Consider the following 22094-nt stretch of genomic DNA (forward strand, 5'->3'; position numbering starts at 1 on the left):
GGTGACATAATCAGTGCTCAATAAATATTAATGGAAGGAAAGATGGGTGAAGTGTTTTGAACTTTGTCCTGAAAACCGTGGTGAGTCAGTGAAGCAGGTAACCAGACACCAGGCTAGAGGCTGGGAGGTCGGTCAACAGTTCCTTGCAATTAACAGTGACCAGGGCTGAGGTGAGTCATTGCTTGGCAGATGAGAGGAGAGGACTTGATACTGGTATGGGGATGAAGACTAGCAGCCAGCGGTGCTGCCACGTATGGAGATGGAGAAGGATTAGGAGCAGACTGAGGGAGAGATGGCTGAGGCCTCTGTTGGGGGCATACTCCAGATCCGTAGAGAGCCTAGGGCGAGAGAAGGAGGCTTGGGTGTCCCTGGGGTGGAGGGGCCAGTAAACACCCAGCGTCTGGATGGCATGACCCTGGTGAACATCAGTCACGTAGCCACGGTCTGCGCACCATCCACGGCCCTCTCTGCAGCTCGTCGCCCAGCGGGACCGGGTATTCTCTGAGGACGGAAGTCCTTCCCACTGTAGCTCAGTGCTAGGAACGGGGTCAAGAGCAGAACTTCGAGAGCAGCAAAGAAACTTAAAAATCACATTACAGGAGAGCACCGAGGCCCAACATTATTAAACAACCCACCCAAACTCGCTCAGTTAAGTAGCCACAGCTCTATACACAGTGAATTACAAATAGCCGCTGCTCTGGCTGGAGAGCCAGGTCTCCAGAATGCCAGCAAAACGCCCTTGGAGGACAGTGCGTTGAGGATGCCCAGACAGGTGAGGGAGCTTTGACTCTGGGCTCACTTCGCTTCGCTGAGCCTCAGCGTCATCCTCTGCAGGACTGCTCTGGAGTAACTGGGACCATGTCACTTGTAAAGCAATGAGGGTAGTGTTAGGCCCCCAAGTCAATGCTCAATAAATGTTTATTTTCCATTTGCTTCCTTCAAGGCTACAGGGGATTTGCAATAATGTGGTAAGGACAGAGCTGACTGCTGTGACCTGAAAGGCTGAGAGGTGAGCAGCGTGACCTTGGACATCAAATTGGTCACAACCAGTCCCAGAAGGGCCACCACATTTTTCCTAGGAGTATAAAAGTTCCATCTGCTTTTACACCCTCTAACCCATAAAAAAAAAAAAAAAGAAAGAAAAGAAAAGCATCTTCTGCACAGGTTACGCCTGCTGGAGTGGGTGTGTGCATTTACTTAGCTCCCTGGTCACTCCTTCCTTGGCTCCGCCCCCCTGGCGAGTGACAGTTCCTGGAAGGAAGCTTTTTCTGGCTGGCTACAGTGTTTAAAGATTAGATGCTGACAAAAAGCACCAGAGGAGGCGTCTGAGTTTAGAAGGTAAGTGGGGCAGGAGGAGGAGAGCTGGAAACAGTTGAGAAGTTCTTTTCTTTGAAGGATTCTTTGAGCTTTGGGGACAGGAGGGGAAAGAGGGTGTGGGACTCCAGGAGAGGAAGGACAGGCAGAGCCGCCCCAGGACCCTTGGGTCCCGAGCCTTCCCGAGGGCACCAAGGTTCTGCCACAACCCACACGTTTTTTATTCGAGTTGGCTCTGTTTACCAACACCTCTGGTCAGATGGGGAAAATGAAACTGAAAGCAGTGTAGTTCCTCACGGTTCTTTCGCTGGAATGTCTTTATTCTCTACTCGGATATTTTTCACTCAGGGTTTCCTTCCTTTTCTGCTCCTTTACTTAGACTGGCCAATCTCGGTTATAACAGAAACATTTGGTTCAAAGCATCCATTGCTGAGTGATTGTGCCTATGGAGCACCATTGAATTAGAGTGCAGAGGTGGGGACTCGGGGACAGAGGGCAAGACAGCAGAAAAGTGGTTGCTCTGTGAATTTTGTGGCAGGCGCAGGGATGCTTACATTGGACCTGAATTGCTCGGGTCTGCTCCAGGGCAGTTGGACTAAGCTGATGCTCCCGGGCTCCCTGTGTGTGCAGTGTGTTTGCGCGCCTGCGTGGGGAGAACAGGACTCGTGAACAGTTTTTAATAAAGGCACATAACTAGCCCTACCATTTACCGAAAGCCTAACCGTATTTTATGCTGTATTTTAATGCACTTTGTACAGTTGACCATGCTGACTGTTGTCCGAATTTGAGGGAACAGAGAATGGAGACTTAGTAAGCTACAGTTACACGCTCAGGGCGTGTAACTGTAATTAGGACGTCATAGTGTACAGTTACATGGTCAGGCGCTCAAACTTAGGTCTTGCTGAGGTTGAGCCCCCACTCTTTACTCTAAACTAGTGTGGACAGGAGCTCACGGTGTGCAAAGCAGGCGTGCACAAGCCGGGGAGCGCTCTGAGAGCGGCCAGCCTTCTTGTGGCGTGAGAAATGCAAGTGGACAAAGCTACATTATTTTTTAATTAAATGAGTGTTCTTTTTCTTTTTTTCTTTTTTTAAATTTTAATTGTTGCAGTACAATTTCCTATCTTTTACTGCCATCCGAGCCCACTCACCCAGCCCTCCCCTCCTCCTTCCCATTTCCACCCACCCCTAGTTTTTTACCCATGTGTCCTTTATACTTGTTCCTGTAAACCCTTCCCCCTTTCCCCTGAAATTCCCTCTCCTCTCCCCTCTGAACTCTGTCAGTCTTTTCTCTATTTCACTGTCCTTGGTTATATTTTGCTTGTTTCTTTGTCTTTTTTTTTTTTAAATGAGGCTCTCTACTCCTAGTCAGAGTATGTTTAAATAGCATGAAAATAAATTTATTAATACAGGTTGAGAATCCTAAAAACAAGCATATCCTTTGACTAGTCATTCAATTCTTTGAAGTCTGTCATAAGAAGTCTATGATAAGATCTAGCATAAGAAAACAAACTACAATGAGATAAATTTGCTGCAGCAACATTATTTAGGATTGTTTAAAAATTCTCATTTAAAGAATATTTAAAAATTATTTTTAAAAACTGCTCAATAATAGGGAAATAAAACAATGAATGATGGCATATTACACAGCCATTAAAAACATTTGAAAAGACTTTATAATAACATAGGGAATTGTGTATGGTCTGGCATTAAATGAAAACAAAGGACACAAAGTTACTTACATAGCATGACTCCAACTGTTTTTTTTAAATCTATAGATATATTCTCAAATATTAACAATATTTCTGGGCAGTGGGATTACAGAGTAATTAATTTTCACAATTTTAATTCATACATATTCATGATATTATATAATGCAACGTTCTATAATAAATGAGTAGATGTATTTTGAGAAAGTTGCTCATTTCTTTACTTCAAACATTTCCGACTATTGTAAAATTACAAAGTACCTCTTATGTCTCCAGGTGTAGTGTCAGAAGACTCCGAGAATGTTGTCCTTCCTCATACTGCTGATCTGGAGCCAGATAATCCCTACTGAGGAGTTTTAGAGCTCCATGTTTCTTTGATCAAGTTCCAAGAAGATAAGTTTCCATTTTTTTTTCAAAGCAAGGCAAAAAGTTATAACCGGTGGCACTTGCTGTCATGGAGAACAACAGCCATCGAGACCCCAAGGACAAGCCCACAGCCTCCAGCACTGGGAAGGCTTCAGGGGACAAGGATCGTTTGCTGATAAAAGCTGTTAGGGAAGGAGACAAAGAGCGGGTCCAGCAATTGCTGGAAGACGGGGCTGATGTCAATTTCCACGGGGAGGAAGGGGGCTGGTCCCCTTTGCACAATGCAGTAAAGATGAGAAGGGAGGACATTGTGCATCTTCTGCTTCGTCACGGTGCGGACCCTCGTCTGAGGAAGAGGAACGGGGCCACTCCCTTCATCGTTGCTGGGATTGTGGGACACATGGGGCTGCTGGAACTTCTCCTTTCTAAAGGCGCCCAGGTCAACGAGCGTGATCACCACGGCTTCACGGCGTTCATGGAAGCAGCTTGTTATGGCGAGGTCGAAGCCTTGCGATTCCTGTATGAGAACGGAGCAGAGGTAAATTTGGGTCGAGAGACAATGGAGGACCAGAAGAAGCTTAAAAAAGGAGGGGCTACAGCTCTCATGGATGCTGCTAAACAGGGGCATGTAGAGGTCTTGAGGGTCCTCCTCGACGAGATGGGGGCAGATGTGAACGCCCGAGACAATATGGGCAGAAGTGCTCTGATCCACGCTCTCGAGAACCTTAAGAAGAGTGACGTAGTGATGGACATTTCTCGCATTCTCTTGGACCATGGGGCTAACGTCAACGTGAGGGGAGAAAAGGGGAAGACGCCCCTGATTCTGGCAGTGGAAAAGGATCACTTGGATGTGGTGAAGATGCTTCTGGAACAGAAACACATAGAGATCGATGAGACAGACAGAGAGGGCAAAACAGCACTGCTGTGGGCTGTCGAACTCAAGCTGACGAAAATTGCCAAGTTGCTGTGTGACAAAGGAGCCAGCACGGATTGCGGGAACCTCATTTACTTAGCGAGGCGCTGTTATGACACCGCCCTTGAAAAGCTTCTCCTCGACCACGGAGCCAGAGAAGATTACCACCCCCCTGCTGAGGACTGGGAACCTCAGAGCTCACGCTGGGGGCGGGCCCTGAAACATCTCCACAACATATACCGCCCTATGATTGGCAAACTCAAGATCTTCATTGACGAAGAATACAAAATTGCTGGCACTTCGGAAGGGGGCATCTACTTGGGGTTGTATGAAAAGCAAGAGGTAGCTGTGAAACGATTCCATGAAGACAGCAGTCGTGGCCAAAATGAAGTCTCCTGTCTGCAGAGCATCCGCTCGAACAGCCACTTGGTGACATTCTATGGCAGTGAGCACCACGGGGGCCTTCTGTATGTGTGCATCTTGCTCTGTGAGCAGACCCTGGAGATGCACTTGGCCAAGCACAGAAAGGAGGCTGTGGAAAATCAGGAAGACGAGTTTTCCCGAAACATCCTCTTATCTATATTTAAGGCTGTTGCTGAGCTACACATGTCGTGTGGGTACGTGCACCAGGATCTGCAGCCACGAAACATCTTAATAGGTGAGTCCCCCATCGTCTCATCGGAATTATGAGATCTTTATTGACAAGAGGGAAGTATTCCCATTGTATATAGGGAAGGACTAGAGTAAATGTAAATTATCCAGTTTGAGGGTAAATGCAACAAAGTCTTAATTACAGTGCAGTCTCTCCTGCTTCCAGTTATAACCCTTCCTTCTCATGGAGGTCGCAGGTGCTAACGCAATACCAGCTCACCACATATTCCTTTGGCAAAGGAATTCTTTGTGTTTGTAAACACAAAGGTATGTCTTGGGTGGAACCAGCTCCAGAGATTTGGATTCCTAGAGGAGTTTTCAAGTCAGAGAATCCTGAAGGTGTGTTCCCTCAGACAAGGTGGCAGTTACTGTGAAACTTAATGGCAAAACTGAAGTCAAAATTGGGGATGTCAAGGCAAGACGCAACACAGGAAGCAGACTCCAAGGGCAGAGCAGGTAGCACCTACTGGTTCAAACCAAAAACAAACTACCGTATTTTGCCGTGTATAAGGTGCACCCACATTTTTGGCCCAAACTTTCAGGGGAAAAAAAAAACCCTTCCACTTTAATTTCTTAATTCAATGTTTATTTATTTATATTTAGATACTTGATTTTTGTATTATAAATGAACTTTAGCATTTATTTTTGAACATGTTATGGTACAAGAAGTTTTATGTAACGAATAATTACAAAACACAAGAACAGATACAAGGTGCAAGAAATTTGAGGTGCCAGTAACGAATTCACAATATTTACGCATCACAGAGGACCAAGAATGCTTCAATAACAGAAGTATTATCTTCTTCATTTTCTACATTACTAGTGTCTTCTGAGGAGTCACTTTACTCATCCCGGTAAATTTCATCGTCCCCAGCTCCATCCATAGCATTGCTGATGCCGCATTTTTTAAAATGACTTCCTCCTTGACACCATTGCACTATCTTGGGATCCAATCCACGCCTGGGTGATGGACGCTTTTTCGACCCTGCCTGTAGGTGTTAAGTCATTACCTGCTGACTACATCCACTATGGCCTTTTAAGGGCTTTTTTACTGACATATCAAGAGGTTGCAGTTGGCTGGTTAGCCCATCCAGTATCACAGCAAGTTGAGTTTCAAGTCCACTGCCATTGCTTTTGCACTTTGTGTAACATGGGCTTTGAAGTGATCAAAAACGAGCAAAGCTGTTGTTTTTCAAGCACTCCTCCAGACCTTTGTGCCAGACTTTGTTAAACCAGATTTTCGTGCCTTCTTTATTAATCTATCCTTTTTCATGCACGTGGACAATAACTCCACTTGGAGTCTTTTCTTTCGGAAACATTTTTCCCTTAGAGATGGTCATGGGTGGTAGCTTTGACCCATCTGCACAACAGGCTAGAACAAACAGTGCAACGTCTTTTCTCACGACCACTGGTTCTAACAGCCACAGTCTTTGCTCCTCTGGCGCCCACAGCTCTGTTGGATGGCACGCCAAATGGGAGTGGGACCCCATCCATGCTGGTGATTCGGGACAGCTCAAAGTTGTCTTTTGAAGATTGATAACATGAGAATGAAATTCCGAAACTTGACTCTCATAGGCTGCCAGGAGTTTGGGGACAGGTTCGCTCGCAGCCTCATGCTGCTCCGGAATCCAGGTCTTGACCTCTTGCTCCATCTCCAGCCACTGTGGTTTCCCTCACATTGTCTTCTTCTGACCTGGCATCTGGAGGAGCTTTTCCTCCTGTTGCCTCCACCATCTGATTGCATTCTCTGTGGGAGAAGGTCCACAGTGTCTCTTGGCAGCTCTGTCGCCATGCTTTTTAGCATATTGAATAACTTTTAGCTTATAGCTTGCAGTGTATGAAAACCATTTTGACATTTTCCAGAATCCCAACCGTTTTGGGATTTTCCAGTAATTTCTCCCACCTAAAGTGTCTGAGGAGAAATGTCCTGCTGTTTACCCTATGGTAATAAGGTAAGCCTCACCTACCTTATCAAGTGGATGATAATCGGCATCATCGATCTTTCATTGAGTCGTTGGCCGAAACTTCTTTCGTTGCAAGCTCATTGTAAGTTCAACAAAACTGATTATCGTATTCCAGGGTATTATTTTGCATACAGATATCATGCATTATATCTGCATACAGATATTATTGCTTTCTAGAGTTACAATTTTAACGCGTAACCATAAATAAAAGAATTAAAAACATTTATATTGATACAGAATTAGTACTACCCAAGCGTAATGTGTGGCCCTATTTTTTCCCTTAAAAATTTGGACAAAAAAGTGCACATTATATGTGGCAAAATACGGTAAATGAAAGCAACATTAAAGGAAACAAGCTGAGCTGAATGTAAAGTCCCAGGAAGGCAGTGTGGTGCCCTAGAGAGTGCCTTGGCTTTAGGCATTTTTAGGGAGGTTTGTAGCCTAGTCCTGCTACTTCGTAGCTTAACCTCAGCCAAGTCACTTACTGTTGTGAGCTTTGGTTTCCTCATTTTTGAGCCTGGTAATATCTCCTTCACATGGTTGTTATGAGGTCTAAGTGCAGAGTGTTAAGTAGGCAAGGCACCTGCATATTGTAGATGCAATCAAAGATCAGATACTTATCTAGAGGGCTAAGCAGACACCTAACCAACAGATATGCATTGAGATTTAAAGTCAGTGTAAGGGAACAGGGCAAAGAATGGGTTCAGATATGGAGAAGCAAGAATAGTATTTAAGGTTCTAAGAGAGAATTAGGTATACATAGGAATACAACTCAGGCTTGGCTTTTAGTTTTAAACTCCTTCCTGGTATTAAGAAGCGTTGCCTGGGAGACTGACAAGGGCCAGAAACTTGTGCAGTTCTAACTAGTGAGTCAGACTCGGCCACAGGTGAGGTCCTTCCTCGTTCTAACCACTGATCTCGGTATGAAAGGGTCATAGATCATGTCCTTAAAGAAAAATAACTTGTGGCTGCTTATTCTTTGGAATTTGGAAACCACCTCTTCTTCCATTCTTATTTTGAACTGTTACAGAAAAGACGACTCAAACAGCTTCGGGGTTTGCAAAGGGGAGTTTTATTCACACATGTGGACCCAGAGGAGATAGCCTCCAAATTCTGGGCTCCGAACTCAGGCCAGGGCCCGCTTATATTCTTGTTACAAAGGCAGAAGGAGGAGGGGGAAGGAGTGCAGGAGCTGAAAGCGGGCATACAGAAGCAGAAAGTGGGGGTTAGCATGCGACCTTGAGATAGCTGCTTATCTGGGAATGGCTGCTGTCTGAGAATGGCTGCTGTTCAGCTATGTCCTGTCACAGAACAATAAAGAACTGCTTGCATTTCTGACTCAAGGTGAACCTCACCTATACCACTGACTGTTCCCTGTATGTAATCCCGAAGAAGATTTTTTTTTAAAAAAGATGTTTAAATGAATTCATAGCTGAGATCAAAATAAAAAAAAGAATTTTTTCAGAACAAAATTGTTGACGAATTGTAGAGAGATCCAACATGGACAGGGTGGGACCGAAGATCACAGGAGCCCAGGTCAAATGCAGGAAGCCTCCGCTAAACACCACTCCTCAGAGTGGGAACAGTGCAGCACAGCGCCACTCGAGAGTATGGAGGCCAGGAGCAAGAGAGGACAAAGGACCAGCTAAAAGTCAGATTGATGCATCAGTGGAAACTGGGAAGATCAAACCCCGTGCACTCCCTCTTCCCCTGGGACCAAACCTCTGTGACAGGCATGTCTGTCTGCAGACAGGGGTACTACTGGAGGCACTGGGTGGTGGATGATCTCAAGAGACACAGAGAGCAATTAGACCCACAAGATTTCTGCCAAGGATCCCTAAGTGGCATGTCCTAAGTTTCACTGAGTCACATGCAGAGCAGAAGCTCTGACAACTGCCTCGGTCCCTCCCCTCTGTTGGGTGGAATTAACAGAAGCAGCTTGCAGGGCACCAGGGATTCTCAACTGCATCCCTTAAGTGATTTTTGACTGTAGGGCTTACAGTAAAAATCACTTAATATATTTGAGTGCCAATAGCATGAAAGAGATGCATGAAACAAAAATTTACACCCAAAGAGACATAGCTCACCAAGTATGTTAGGTTCCTATGGCTGCTGAAACAAATGACCACAAACTGGGTGGCTTAAAACAATTGAAACGGATTCTCCCACAGCTCTGGAGACCAGAAGTTTGAAAGCAGTTCTACTGGCCCCAAGTCAGGTGTCAGCAAAGCCGAATTCCCTCTGGCAGCTATAGGGAGACTCTGCTCCTCTCCTCTCCCAGCTCCTTGTGGTTGCTTGCTTTCTTTGGCTTGTGGACGCATCACTCTAATCTCTGCCTCTGTAGTCATAGTATCTTCTCTTCTGCTGTCAAATCCCCTCCCCCCGCCTCCCTTGAATAAAGACACATGCAACTATATTCAGGATTCATCCTGATAACCCAGAATAACCTCTCCCATACCAAAAGTCTTAACCTAATCACATCTGCAAAGTTCCCCCCCTTTTTTTTTTGCTATATAAAGTAACATTCATGGATCCCAGGATTAGGTCATGGATATTGACCTAATCTTATCACTCTGACTGGGAATCAAACTGGTGACCCTTTGCTTCACAGTCTGGCATTCAGTCCACTGAGCTATACCAGCCAGGGCCCATACATGCTGATTTCTAAGTTCAGAATAAAAGAGCTTAGAGAAGCACACAGTTGGTCTGGCTGTCATCCTTCTCAGACTCCATTAAGCAAGAAGCAGGAGCTACCTCTTTGAGGACAAATCACTGCCTTGCCCTCCTGTCATCTTGTTCCCAACCACCCTCATCCACACCTTCTTTCTGAGGACTTAGCGGCTTCCTCCAAGGAAAAAGGGTTCTGAAGAGGGCAAGGAGGCAGTGACTCATTACAAGCACAGAGTGGACACATGATAACTGATGATGATGTCATAGTGTGCTGTGGCCAGTGAGCTCAGTTTGGTGGAGCGTTATGATAAGGCAATCTTGGGTGTGGAGCCTCGTTGGCTCATGTTCTTTGGCCTTAGGGTGTCACCTTAATTCTGCTGATGGCTCCTTTATGAACCTGTGCTCTTTTCTCCTACCCTCTGGCTTGGAAAAAAAAATATGTAAGACCTGCTACTGGGAGATACTAGATAGGTCAAATGGCACAATGTACGTAAGTGTTCTGAGGAGTAAATAGCAATGCAGATATAAGCCTGATTATTGTCTTCTTTAGAGATGATGGATTGCATATCATGTTACATTTTTATTTAAATGAATTACAACATGAAGAATGAGGGTTTTCAATGCACCTTGACAAACTATCCCTTAGATTCCAAGAATGCTGTTCGCCTGGCAGATTTTGATAAAAGCAGCAAGTGGGCTGGAGAGCCAGAGAAAATCAAGAGCGATCTAGAGGTAATTTCTGTGGTCTTTTCTATCTTTCTGCTTCCTTATTCATTCAATACATCACTTGCCATGGCTAATTAGAGGGTGTTCCTATTTGAACCAGGAAGGAAAGAACTTTGAAGTCACTCCCCTGGTGCTTACTACCGTCACTCCGTTGCAGGCAAGGGCATTTCCCTGGGTTGGTGTGGATTGTCTCTTTGGATCTCTTTTCTTTCTCCACTAGTTACACAAATAAATAAATTGAGCATTCCACACCCTTTCTCAAATGACCTCTAGGAGGTACCCACAAAACATCTCCAGAATTTCCGCAGGAGGCATTTTCTGCCTAAGGACAAAGTAAATAAGATTTCTTTCCCATTCCATTCCAACTCCGAAGAGGGCCAGATGCTAAGGTCCTCTGAAACACCCAGGAGGGATCCCCAGCTTGAAAGAGTCTGAGCTTGACCAAAAAGCTGGAGACTCTGAAATAACTGTTTGCTCTGAGAAGAGACAGGTCCCAGGCTTTGCAGACTAAAGCTCCCCATTGATTCTTACCCAGTCAGGGCAGATTTCCTCTGGAGAATTCTCCACATGGTGTTGAACTTTCAACCCAGTGGACAAGAATAGCCATCCCTGGGTCTGGCTTTGGTGGTTCGGTGACTCCAGATTTCTTGCCTGATTCAGGCATTCCTACGCTGGCCTCCTTCTCGGGCTTTCCTCCCTGCCATGGCCTAACCCTTGGGGCCATCACTGTGTCCTATTTGTCCTGGACTGGCTCCTTTACCTGCTGCCTCACGTAGCCCCAACCCAAAGTCCCAGTTCCCAGCTCCTGACATTCCCCTTATTTAAGACCTTCTCTCCTTCCCCTGGTTATCTAACTTCCATCCATACTTTGAGGTCCAGCTCAAATCCCTCTCCCTTGAGGCAGTCTGCCCTGACAACACTGGCCCAGGATTATCTTTTGCTCCTTATAAGCTGGAGCTGTGAGGACTACATGACACCTTGACGAGTTCTCTTTGCACAAACCTGTGTCTTCCCTCCCTAATCAGCCCTTGGGCTCCTTAAGATCCCTCCCGTTTTCCATTTGTCCCTATTCTGTACCACACACTCCAAGGTTACCCAACGGAGTGGTCATTCCTAAGCACCTTTGGCTTGATTGGTGGCTTTTGTGCAGGCCCTTGGGCGGCTGGTCCTATATGTATTAAGGAAGGGAGATGTCCCTTTTGAGACCCTGAAGACTCAAAGTTATGAGAAGGTGATTCAACATGCTCCAAACGAAGAAACTCAGAACCTCATTCAGCACCTGTTCTTCCCTGGGGATAATGTGAAGAACCCTCTGAGAGACCTGTTGGATCATCCTTTCTTTTGGAGCTGGGAGAGGTAGGTAAAACTTAAGGGTATGTCACAGGGCCCTAGAATGGTGACAGTGAGTTTACTGGTGAGGCTCCCCTAGAGGAACAGAACCAACAGGAAATACATATATAATACTGAAGAGAGCCATCCACTGCACTGGGCCCATTGATTCAAATGCCAATCTCACCTGGAAACACCCTCACAGACACAGCCAGAATAATTGTAAATCTGGGCACCCTGTGATCGGTCAAGTTAACATGAAAATTACTCATCACAGTGAGGTGGTGTAGGCAGGAGTAAGGGTGAGAATCTTCAGACTCAGCTTTCCCCTTAGCTGGGCGTTTCCTGGCTATGTGTCCTTGGAGTGGTGACTTAACCTCTCTGGGTCCTGGTGCTGTCTTTTGAAGGGGGGGGGGGTGGAGAAAGAGAGAGAGAGAAAGAGAGAGAGAAAAAGAGAGAGAGAGAGGAGGGAGAAGGGAGAAGGGAGAGAGAGAGGTGTCCATCTCTTCTCATCATGCAGAAATTTTATTTATTTTTTAAAAAATAAGTTTCTGTTCTATGAAATCATTTTTGAAAGATTTTATTTATTTTTTAGAGAAAGGGGAAAGGAGGGAGAAAGAGAAGGAGAGAAACATCAATGCCTAGTTGCCTCTCATGCATACCCCACTGGGGACCTGGCCCACAATCCAGGCATGTGCCTTGACCTGGAATAGAACCAGTCTGCTGAGCCACATCAGATGGGGCAGAAATTGTAAAGACATAGTTTTGTTGTAGGACAGACCTGGGGTGGGAGAGTGAACAATGTACTATTACCAAAAGGACCCTCCCTTTTTCCCCACACCGTACTAGGTTCACTTTGCCCGTTGCCAGGGGAAAGACATCTCTCAATGCCAGAGATTGGTGAAAAGGAAAGGAATTATTTATTTAAAAGTTATACAGACTTAGAGTACTGACTCAACGTCTTCATTAAAATACTAAAGTCCTTTAGAACACCCACAGACACACACAGTCCTTCCTTCTCCCTCTGCCCAGTCTGGGGTACCTTATCTCAGGAAAAGAAGTAGAAGTCCATGATTCAGGCTCCCGGAACCATCAGGTGTGTCGCCCCCAAGATCGCCAGTTAATCCAAAGCCATGTGGCACCTTCTCATGGCCCACCAGCAAGAGTCCTTTTACCCCTTTTCTTCCAGGCAAAGTATCCCCTGCTTCCTAAGCCACGTGGCAAAAGGGAGCAACCCAAAGCCACGTGACCCCAACTCTTGCCCAAGCTGCAGGGTCACCCCTGGCATGGCTGCCATGCCTGGGTTTAAATCCAGCACCAGTCTTCCTCTGCAGCCCCATTTCCGACTCCTCCTATAAACAGTTACACCTGCCAGTATTCCCGTATTCTTCCAGCTTTACTGGGCTGCCATAGTATGTCTGGGCAGGTGTGGCCCCACAGTGTGGAGCCAATCATCTCCAAGCTCTTCTGCTCTCTTGCAGGCACTGTAACCAGGGGAAGTTGCCTCCCAGTTACATCTTGGGTGGAAGTCGCTTTCATTCCCCAGACTCAAAGCATGGCCACAGCTATTTAACACATCTATGAAATCAGTTAAATGTTATAGATATGTTAAATGACCATGCCAGAGGTTAGCTACAAAGCTGTTGCTATTCAAAACAGCTCTCAATGGCCCTGCTCCATGTGTCCTATCCCCCAGCTCAGACTTGTGGGGATTAGGACATCCTATACATGTATTTTTATAGTATTTCTTGGACACCCTGAGTTCTGGACCCCATTATAAATCCCTATTTGGGGTCCCCCCTTGGCTGTACAGTTTTACTACTTTTATGAAAAACCAAAATCTAACAGTGTCCTCTTTCTGGAAACAGTGGAAAGGATGGAATGACCATGATAATTCTGTCATCCTCAGCCGCTATAGGACCCTTAGGGATGTGGGGAATGAAAATGACATCAAAATCAGGGATGTGAACAGCAATATCCTCCAACGCCTGAATCTTGGACCACGAGATGGTTGCAGAAGTTTTCACCCGTGGACCTCTAAGGTATGGACAATTCCCAAGGCCTGTGAGTTATTTCAGAAGTAAGAAGCTGTGTCATGTTTTATGATAGCTTTTCTAGCCTTTGTTTTATACCATTGGACTGGCCCAACAGATGAAAGAGGGAATTTCCCTTTTCTTCCTCCCCACCCAAGTCCCCTCTTCCCTTTGGGTCTCTGCCCTCCTTTTTAGAGGTCAAGCCTTCCTGATAGACCCCCATCTAGACTCCTCTTTAGGGTAGTCTAGTCTCAGCCCCTTTTTGCTTCTGGTGGTTCTTTCCCTCAAGGCTTGTTCTGTGATCCTATTACCATGGTAACAAGAACAGCTGATTAAATGGAGCTTAGCCCAGAGGAGGTGCTTCACAGAGGCCTTTCAGTCCAGGGTCTCTGCTGCCTGTGAACAACCCAGCTCTGACGACCCACATAGCACCTCCATTCTGCCCGACAGAACAGAGTACGAAGAGGAGATGATCTTTCAAATTCCTCCTTTTCCAAAAAAAGGTCCACCTAACTTGAACTAAATATTGTGGAACATCAAAATTAATCACCATCTTGATCTAGTCAAGAAGCTTCATTAGTATTAATTAGCACACATCTGTCAAGTACCAGGTATGTGCTAGGCCCATGGGAGGTCACAGGTACACATAGAGTATGACCTGGTCCACGTGGGGCCAGGAGCCACATAGAAACAATGGTGCGTGATACCTGCTGGGTGCCCAGAGGCAGGGGCACAACACTACGGGAGCATCCATAATCCTGAAGTCATCGAGACCAACCGCTCCCCTACCTTAGGCGACCTCGGACTGTGTTTCTTACATACTTTGTCGTTGGGTCTCATTTTGCTTCCCTTTCCTCATTTGACTCTAGGCTCCATACCACACTCATAATTGCTGGCTTGATGTTCATCTTCCTGCTCTCCCATAAATCCCATGAGGCAGAGACCGCCCATTATCCTGTCCGTTTTTCTCTTCCTGACACGGACTAGGTGTGCCATGACTCTTTTTCACGTGAATGTCTATAAAACTTGAGCTGGAACTTAAACTTGTAGAAACAGAGAAATCTGAAGCCAGAGCAGGTGACAGTAGTGTAAGCTCCAGGGCAGCTTTGGTTCTGAGGATTTTATGGGAGTCGCCACAGTTAATCCTTAAAACAACCTCAGAGGCCAATATCTCTGTTTGGCAGGTGGGCAAAGACAATTTTTCCAAAGGCAAAGAGCCAGTAAGGGGTTCAGCAGGACTTGAAGCTGGTGCCAGTGGGTCCACCAAGTCATTGTTGCCGAGGGAATTGAGGTTCAGAGATGCAACCCAAAATACATGGGACTGCAAAGCCAGAGGTGAGCAGAGTTGGGAAGAGAAACTTACTCTCTTATTCCCCAATTCATGGGTTATTCCCTCTAAACTGCATTGACTTATATTCAGTTTTGATGAACTTCGAGACTTATATTTTTAAATTCTCATTTTAGATTTTTTTTCTGTTGACTTTAGTGACTTGCCCATTTTCCTGGTGGTACAATCAATTTGGGGCAGCTCAGGTCCCCAGCCAAGTTCTCCAGCATATTTCCTGCCTCCCTTCACTGGGCTGCCCCGCCCCCCACATGCACATTGCTCAGTATTTCCCACGTGTGCTCTGCACGTAGAACATGTGGGCAGTCTCAGCATGTCTCCTCTAGTCTTGGTCCAGTCACCAGTCACTCTTCCTAAGGGACCTATGGCTTCCTGGTTGCAGCATCTTGTTCCCTTACTACAAACTCTTTATAAATGCAAAGCCACCTACAAAGCTGCCGGCACAAAGAGGAAGGCATTTACATGAGAGCAGTTGCCCTGGGACACCTGGAGGCAAGGAGAAACCTGTAACCCCTTTGGAAATAGAATTTTAAAGAAAAGAAAGTGGAAACCAACCACAGTCACTTGGGCAGTAGCTGCCCATCTGGAGTCAGCCTGGATGAAGTGGATCAAGTATGAACCTGGAAGGGGGGCCACAAGGATAAAAAGACGGGGTAGTATAATGAGCACATTTCCTAGAGTAGTGGCCAAAGATTTTCTAGACCATGTTTTAATATATTTAATTTTTTCTTCCTTTTTAATTTTTAAATATATTTTATTGATTCTGCTATTACAGTTGTACCATTACCCCCCGCTTCATCCCCCTCCACCCTGCACACCCTTTCCCAACCATATTCCTCTACTTTAGTTCATGTCTATGTGTCATAAGTTCTTTAGCTTCTACATTTCCCATACTATTCTTGCCCTCCCCCTGTCTATTTTCTACCTACCATCTATGCTACTTATTCTCTGTACCTTTTCCCCCTCTCTCCTCTTCCCACTCCCCTGCTGCTAACCCTCCATGTGATCTCCATTTCTGTGGTTCTGTTCCTGTTCTAGTTGTTTGCTTTTGTTTTTGTTTTAGGTGTGCTTGTTAATAATTGTGAGTTTTCTGTCATTTTACTATACATGTTTTTTATCTTCTTTTTATTAGATAAGTCCCTTTAACATTTCATATTATAAGGGCTTGGTGATGATGAACTCCTTCAACTTGACCTTATCTGAGAAGCACTTTACCTGCCCTTCCATTCTAAATGAAAATTGTGCTGGATAGAGCAATCTTGGATGTAGGTCCTTGCCTTTCATGACTTGGAATACTTCTTTCCAGCCCTTTCTTGCCTGTAAGATCTCTTTGGAGAAATCAACTGACAGTCTGATGGGAACTTCTTTGTAGGTTACTGTTTTCTTATCTCTTGCTGCTTCTAGGGTTCTCTCCTTCATTTTTACCTTGGCTAATGTAATTATGATGTGCCTTGGTGTGTTTCTTCTTGCGTCCAACTTCTTTGGGACTCTCTGAGCTTTCTGGACTTCCTGGAAGTCTATTTCCTTTGCCAGAATGGGGAACTTCTCCTTTATTACTTGTTCAAATAACTTTTCTACTTGTTGCTCTTCCTCTTCTCCTTCTGGTCTCCCTATGATTCAGATGTTGGAATGTTTAAAGATGTCCTGGAGGCTCCTAAGCCTCTCCTCATTTTTTTGAATTCTTATTTCTTCATTCTTTTCTGATTGTATGTTTTTTTTCTTCCTTCTGGTCCACTCCATTGATGTGAGACCCAGCTTTCATTCCATCACTATTGGTTCCCTGTGCATTTTCCTTCATTTCACTTATTGCAGCCTTCATTTGTTCATCTAATTTGTGACCAAAATCAATCAATTCTGTGAGCATCCTGATCACCAGTGCTTTGAACTGTGCACCTGATAAGTTGGCTATCTCTCAGTCGCTTAAAAGTACTGGTTGTGGGGCTTTCATTTGTTCTTCTGTTTGAGCCATCTTTTTTTTTTTTCCTTTGGTTTGGTCGTGCCTGTTGTGTATGAGTGGCGGAGCCTTAGGTGTGCACCAGGGTGGGGCACTCCAGTCACTGGGTTGTGACACTGTATGTGGGGGAGGGGTCTGAGAGGGAACTATGGCACTTGCTCCACTCTCCATCGGACCTCAGTCCCTTCTGCTGCTTCCCCCGAGCAAACTGGGCCCCTCTGGTGCCAATTACCATGTGGGTGGGCTTGTGCACCCTGTGGGACTTTCTAACGACCTCTCCTGTGAGGCTGGGATGCTCTCCCTCACAGGTGTTTTCAATCAGTGCCCCAAGGCTCTATTTCCCAGCGCTGGGATCCTGCGTTGTGTGCAGGCCTTGATTCCCAATCGCCGCCTCGCTGGGTCTGCCGGTTGCCACCCCTTGGCTGGGGTCCACCCACTGCGGTCTTGCGCATCCTGGACGCCTTACGCACCCAGTCCCAAAGCTCTTTGCTCTCCTCGCCTCTACCCACACCCAGCCGCCTGACTCCACCTCTCCTACCAGTCTGGATGGACGGGTCTATTTTAACTTCTTGGTTGTCTGACTTCCATACAGTTCAATTTTCTGTCAGTTCTGGTTGTTATTCTGTTTCTAAATTATTGTTGTCCCTATCTTGGTTGTGCGAGGAGGCACAGTGTGTCTACCTATGCCTCCATCTTGGCCAGAAGTCCTATTTAATTTCTTATGAAAACAATTTGCTTGGAAAACAGAGAGACAAATTTAAAGTTACTGATAGTGCTGCATCCAAACACCTCTGTGGTTAGCATTGCTTGTTAAATTAGCAATGTTAACACATGGTCAAATTTGCATTTTGCCTTTTTGTTTTCCACCAGGATTTATTTTGCATTGCTACCACATGTTTTTGTGTATTGTTTTCTTGTTTAGATTGATAAAGATGTTATGGACAAAATGAATATGTTTTATAAAAAAAGTGGCAACTTTTATCAGGACACTGTGGGGGATCTGCTAAAGTTCATCCGGAATTTGGGGGAACACATTAATGAAAAAAAGAATGAAGAGTAAGTATTGTTTCCCTTCTTCTAAGTCATATATGTAATGAGGAAGATTTAAAAATCCAGTTCTAAATTTGTATCTGCTATTTGGTGGGAAGAACAAAACTAATTTTGATGAAGGGAAAGTAGCTCCTCTCCTCTGCCTGGAAAAGGGCCCTTATCAGGGTCTTCAATGAATGGTGGACGCAACCAGCAGCCTCTTGTCTTCCTTTTTAACTTGTGCGGACTCCCCTTAAACAGAAGGCTAGTGACTCCCTTGTGTGAAGAAACACAGGGAGGGGACAGCTGGGTAAAATGAATGTGACATTATAAAAGTCTACAAAGCAGTCCCATGTTACTTAAATCAGCTTTTGTTGCTGAAATGTTAGCGGCAAACTCATTTAAAAAAAAGTTCTAGTTTCTAGGGCTCTTTTTGATTTTTGGAAAGGTAGATAAGGGATTGTGGAATTGTAGTTAAGTCCATTTTATGGATGGATGATGCAACTGAGGTTCACAATGATCATGCTGCCAAAGGTCACACAATCAGTTGAAGTCTTGCTCTGTCAGATCCCCAGGTCCTCATTCATTCTGCCATAGAAATCAAGGGGCACATTGATCTCCAGGCCATGTGCTATGAAGGGGGAAAGAATTTGGGGCATGTATGTCAAAATGTTTACATTTCATTTCAGTATGAAGTTGATAGTTCAAGACCCTTCCCAGTATTTTCAGAAGAAATTTCCCGATCTGATCATCTTCATCTACATGAGACTGCGGAACACAGAGTACGAAAAGCATTTCCCCAAAGCTCACAGTGGGGGCAATGGGGGCCAGCAGGCTAGCCAGCTGTGAGTGCTGACCGAGCCTTCTGAGCTCAGCGGGGTCCTCATGAGCCGTGTGATCCTGGGCATGTCACAGCTCTCTGGGCTCCTTAACTAACCTGGGTGCTTGTGAGGGATGAGTTGGATGGCCAATGTCAGTTCCTGGCAATGTCCCCAGCATTTCCTACATATTTATAATAAAAAAAGTGTGTGCCCAAATTACCCTGGTACTTTTTGGGGGAAAGCCAGAGGCAGGAGCTGGAAGGGCATCCTGCTGAGATTCCTCTTGTCTATTGCACTGAAGGAGTGAGTGCCTAAACCTCTAACACTGTATGTCTCACACCAATTATCTCATGTAATTATCCCAATGATCTTGCAACATGGGTTAATATCCCCATTGAAGAACCGATGAACTTGAGACTCAGTTTAAACTAGTCGCCTCAGACCATATGACTTGTACAGAGCACAAGTGTGAATGGAGATGGGGTTGTTACCTCTTACAAACGCATCTTAGAACTTAATTACTACTCCAGGGATCATCTGGATGAAACCTAAAAGGGATCTGTCAAAAGGGCTCCTGGTGGCTTCTTCACTCATTCGTTCGTTCATTCATTCATTCATTCTTTATTGAGCACAAGTGAAGGCACTCATTTTTTACGAATTTAATTCCTTCTAGAATGACCTGCACTGGTTGTCTATGGATTTAAGGCAGTAGTACTCAACCAGGAGCAATTTTGCCTCTCAGGGGCCATTTGGTAGTGTCTCTGGATGTTTTTGGTTGTCAAAGCTAGAGGGTAGGTGGGTTATTGGCACCTAGTGCACAGAGGTCAGGGATACTGCCAAACATTCTACAATGCACAGGCTAGCCCCTCACATCAAAGAATTGCCCAGCCTAAATTACCAGTGGTACCGAGGTTGAGAAACTGCCTTAAGGGGCTGGGACACTTTTGAACTGGTTCAGGGCCCAGGCCCATGGAGTGTGTGGGCCGTCTCATGTAGGACTTGGGTTTGCTGTTTTGATTTTGGATCTGTAGTGAGCCAGTTCCAGTTCCAGTTCCACCCCCTCAGAAGTCCGCTGAACACCCTCACCTTCCACACCCCAGTCAGAGGGCTCTTTCTGACTCCTTGGTACCTGAAGCCGCATCAGAGCTTGCTTCTCTCCACCTTGTATATTAAGAAATATACTAAGGAGGTATATATGAAGAGAATATAAGAAGATATGATAGAAGTGTCTTGCTAAAAATCTAATCTATATTATGTGATAAATAATACTGTGGAAGTATCAGAAGAAAGAAACAGCCACACTCTCATTATGATGATAAACTTTACAATTTCCATATTCTATCTCAGACTTCGTTTACACTCATAGGAGAGTGTTGCATAATTGACAACCAAGTGTATTATTTCATTCTGATGCTGCTTTTTAAATTTACTATATTAAAAACATAATATCAGTCCTGGCATAGCTCAGTGGATTGAGCACAGGCTGCGAACCAAAGTGTCCCAGGTTCGATTCCTAGTCAGGGTACATGCCTGGGTTGCAGGCCATGGCCCCCAGCAACCGCACATTGATGCTTCTCTCTTTCTCTCTCTTTCTCCCTCCTTTCCCTCCCTAAAAATAAATAAATAAAATCTTAAAAAAACATAATATCATATTGATTTATTGTAATTGTTTTAAATGACTGTATAATGCTCTGTCAAGTGAAGATGTTAAAGATTGTTTAAACATTCCCTTTTGACTTATTTTTAGCTTGCTTCCTCTTAGTAATATGAATAACACTCCAAGGAGCTAATTTAAGCATGTAACTTCTTCCCGTTATAAAAAAATTGTACTTGGTCTTGAAATATGTGAGATTTGTATGTGTTTGTATATTTAATTTCAGTTCATTGTAGGTAAGTTAATTTTAGAGAAGAAAATACACACCACCAAGTAATCCCAACACTTGGAATAACTGCGGTTAAACTTTTGGTTTTTAAAGATGCATGATCATGAAATAATTATCTTAATAGTCATTGGGTGATATATATAATACTATTAGTAGTAAATAAGTAGTAAATAATGGTAAATAGTAACTCATTGGGATATTTATATATATGATATTATCAACAGTAAGTAGAAAACTAGAAAAAAAAGAACAAATTAAATCCACGGTAAGCAGAACATTATAAATAAGAAGACTCAGAGTAGAAATCAATGATTTTAAAAACAGAAAGTCAATGGAGAAAATCAATGAAACCGACAGCTGGTTCTTTGAAAAGACCCCTGATATCAGTAACCCATGGACACTGAAAGGATAGTAAAGGGATACTGTGGACCACTCCATGCCACAAATGTGATCGCTAAGACCAATTCCTTGAAAGACACAATTTTCAAGCATTCACCAAGAGAAAACGGACAATCTACATAGGCCTGTATCTGCTCAAGAAATTCAATTAATAAGGAATAACTTTCCAAAATGGAAATCATCAGGCCCAAATGGTTCGCGGTTAATTCTACCACACATTTAAGGAATGTGGTTTTCTTTCCTTACGATGTCTTTGCCTGGGTTTGGTGCCAGAGTAACGCTGGCCCCACAGGATGAATTAAGAAGCATTTCCTCTGCTTCTGTCCTCTGACAGAGATTGTAGAGAACTGGTATGTCGGGTAGAATTCAACAGGGAAACCACGTGGCCTCAGGAATTCTATTTCAGAAGGTTATTAATTATTGTGAAAACCAGAAAGGAAGGAAGAAAAGAAATATTTGAAGCAATAATGACTGAAAATTTCCTCAAATTAATGCTTGACACCAAACCACAGGTCAGGGCGCTTAGAGACCACCAAGAAAAGTAACTGCCATATCATCTTCAAACTGCAGAATATCAAAGATAAAAGTCCCTGCTGGTGTGGCTCTGTTGGGTGATGCCCCACAAACTGAAAGGACACCGATTCGATTCCCGGTCATGCCAGGGTGGCAGGCTCAGTCCCCAGTTGGGTTGTGTACAGAAAGCAGTCAATCAATGTTTCTCTCTCACGCTGATGTTTCTCTCCTCTACTTCTCCCTCCTTTCCCCTCTCTCTAAAATCAAAAATCAAAATCAAAATATTTTTAAACAGTAAAAGAAAGGATAAAGAAAAAAAACCTTGAAAGAAGCCAGAGGAATAAATGCCTTACCTATAGAGGAGCACAGATCAGAACTACGTTTGACTTCTCTCAGGAACCATGCGAGCAGGAAGCAAGGAGTGACCTGCCCTGTCTGTACCTCCCTTGGCTAGCCTGTAGCCTGTAAAACAAGCCTC

At 44.6% G+C, this 22094-nt stretch overlaps 1 protein-coding gene across 1 annotated transcript; it reads left to right on the forward strand.

Annotated features, from left to right (window-relative positions):
• The first annotated feature begins 1191 nt into the window (after positions 1 to 1191).
• On the forward strand, positions 1192 to 20263 carry RNASEL (ribonuclease L). Its single transcript, XM_028531018.2, has 7 exons — positions 1192 to 1338; positions 3297 to 4957; positions 10231 to 10316; positions 11461 to 11666; positions 13549 to 13681; positions 17894 to 18027; positions 18690 to 20263. Exons 2-7 carry the CDS (start codon positions 3475 to 3477, stop codon positions 18847 to 18849), a joined length of 2202 nt encoding a protein of 733 aa, XP_028386819.1. The 5' UTR covers positions 1192 to 1338; positions 3297 to 3474; the 3' UTR covers positions 18850 to 20263.
• Positions 20264 to 22094: the final 1831 nt, after the last annotated feature.

This window comes from Phyllostomus discolor, chromosome 14 (assembly GCF_004126475.2).
Source record: "Phyllostomus discolor isolate MPI-MPIP mPhyDis1 chromosome 14, mPhyDis1.pri.v3, whole genome shotgun sequence".
Lineage (NCBI taxonomy): Eukaryota > Metazoa > Chordata > Mammalia > Chiroptera > Phyllostomidae > Phyllostomus > Phyllostomus discolor.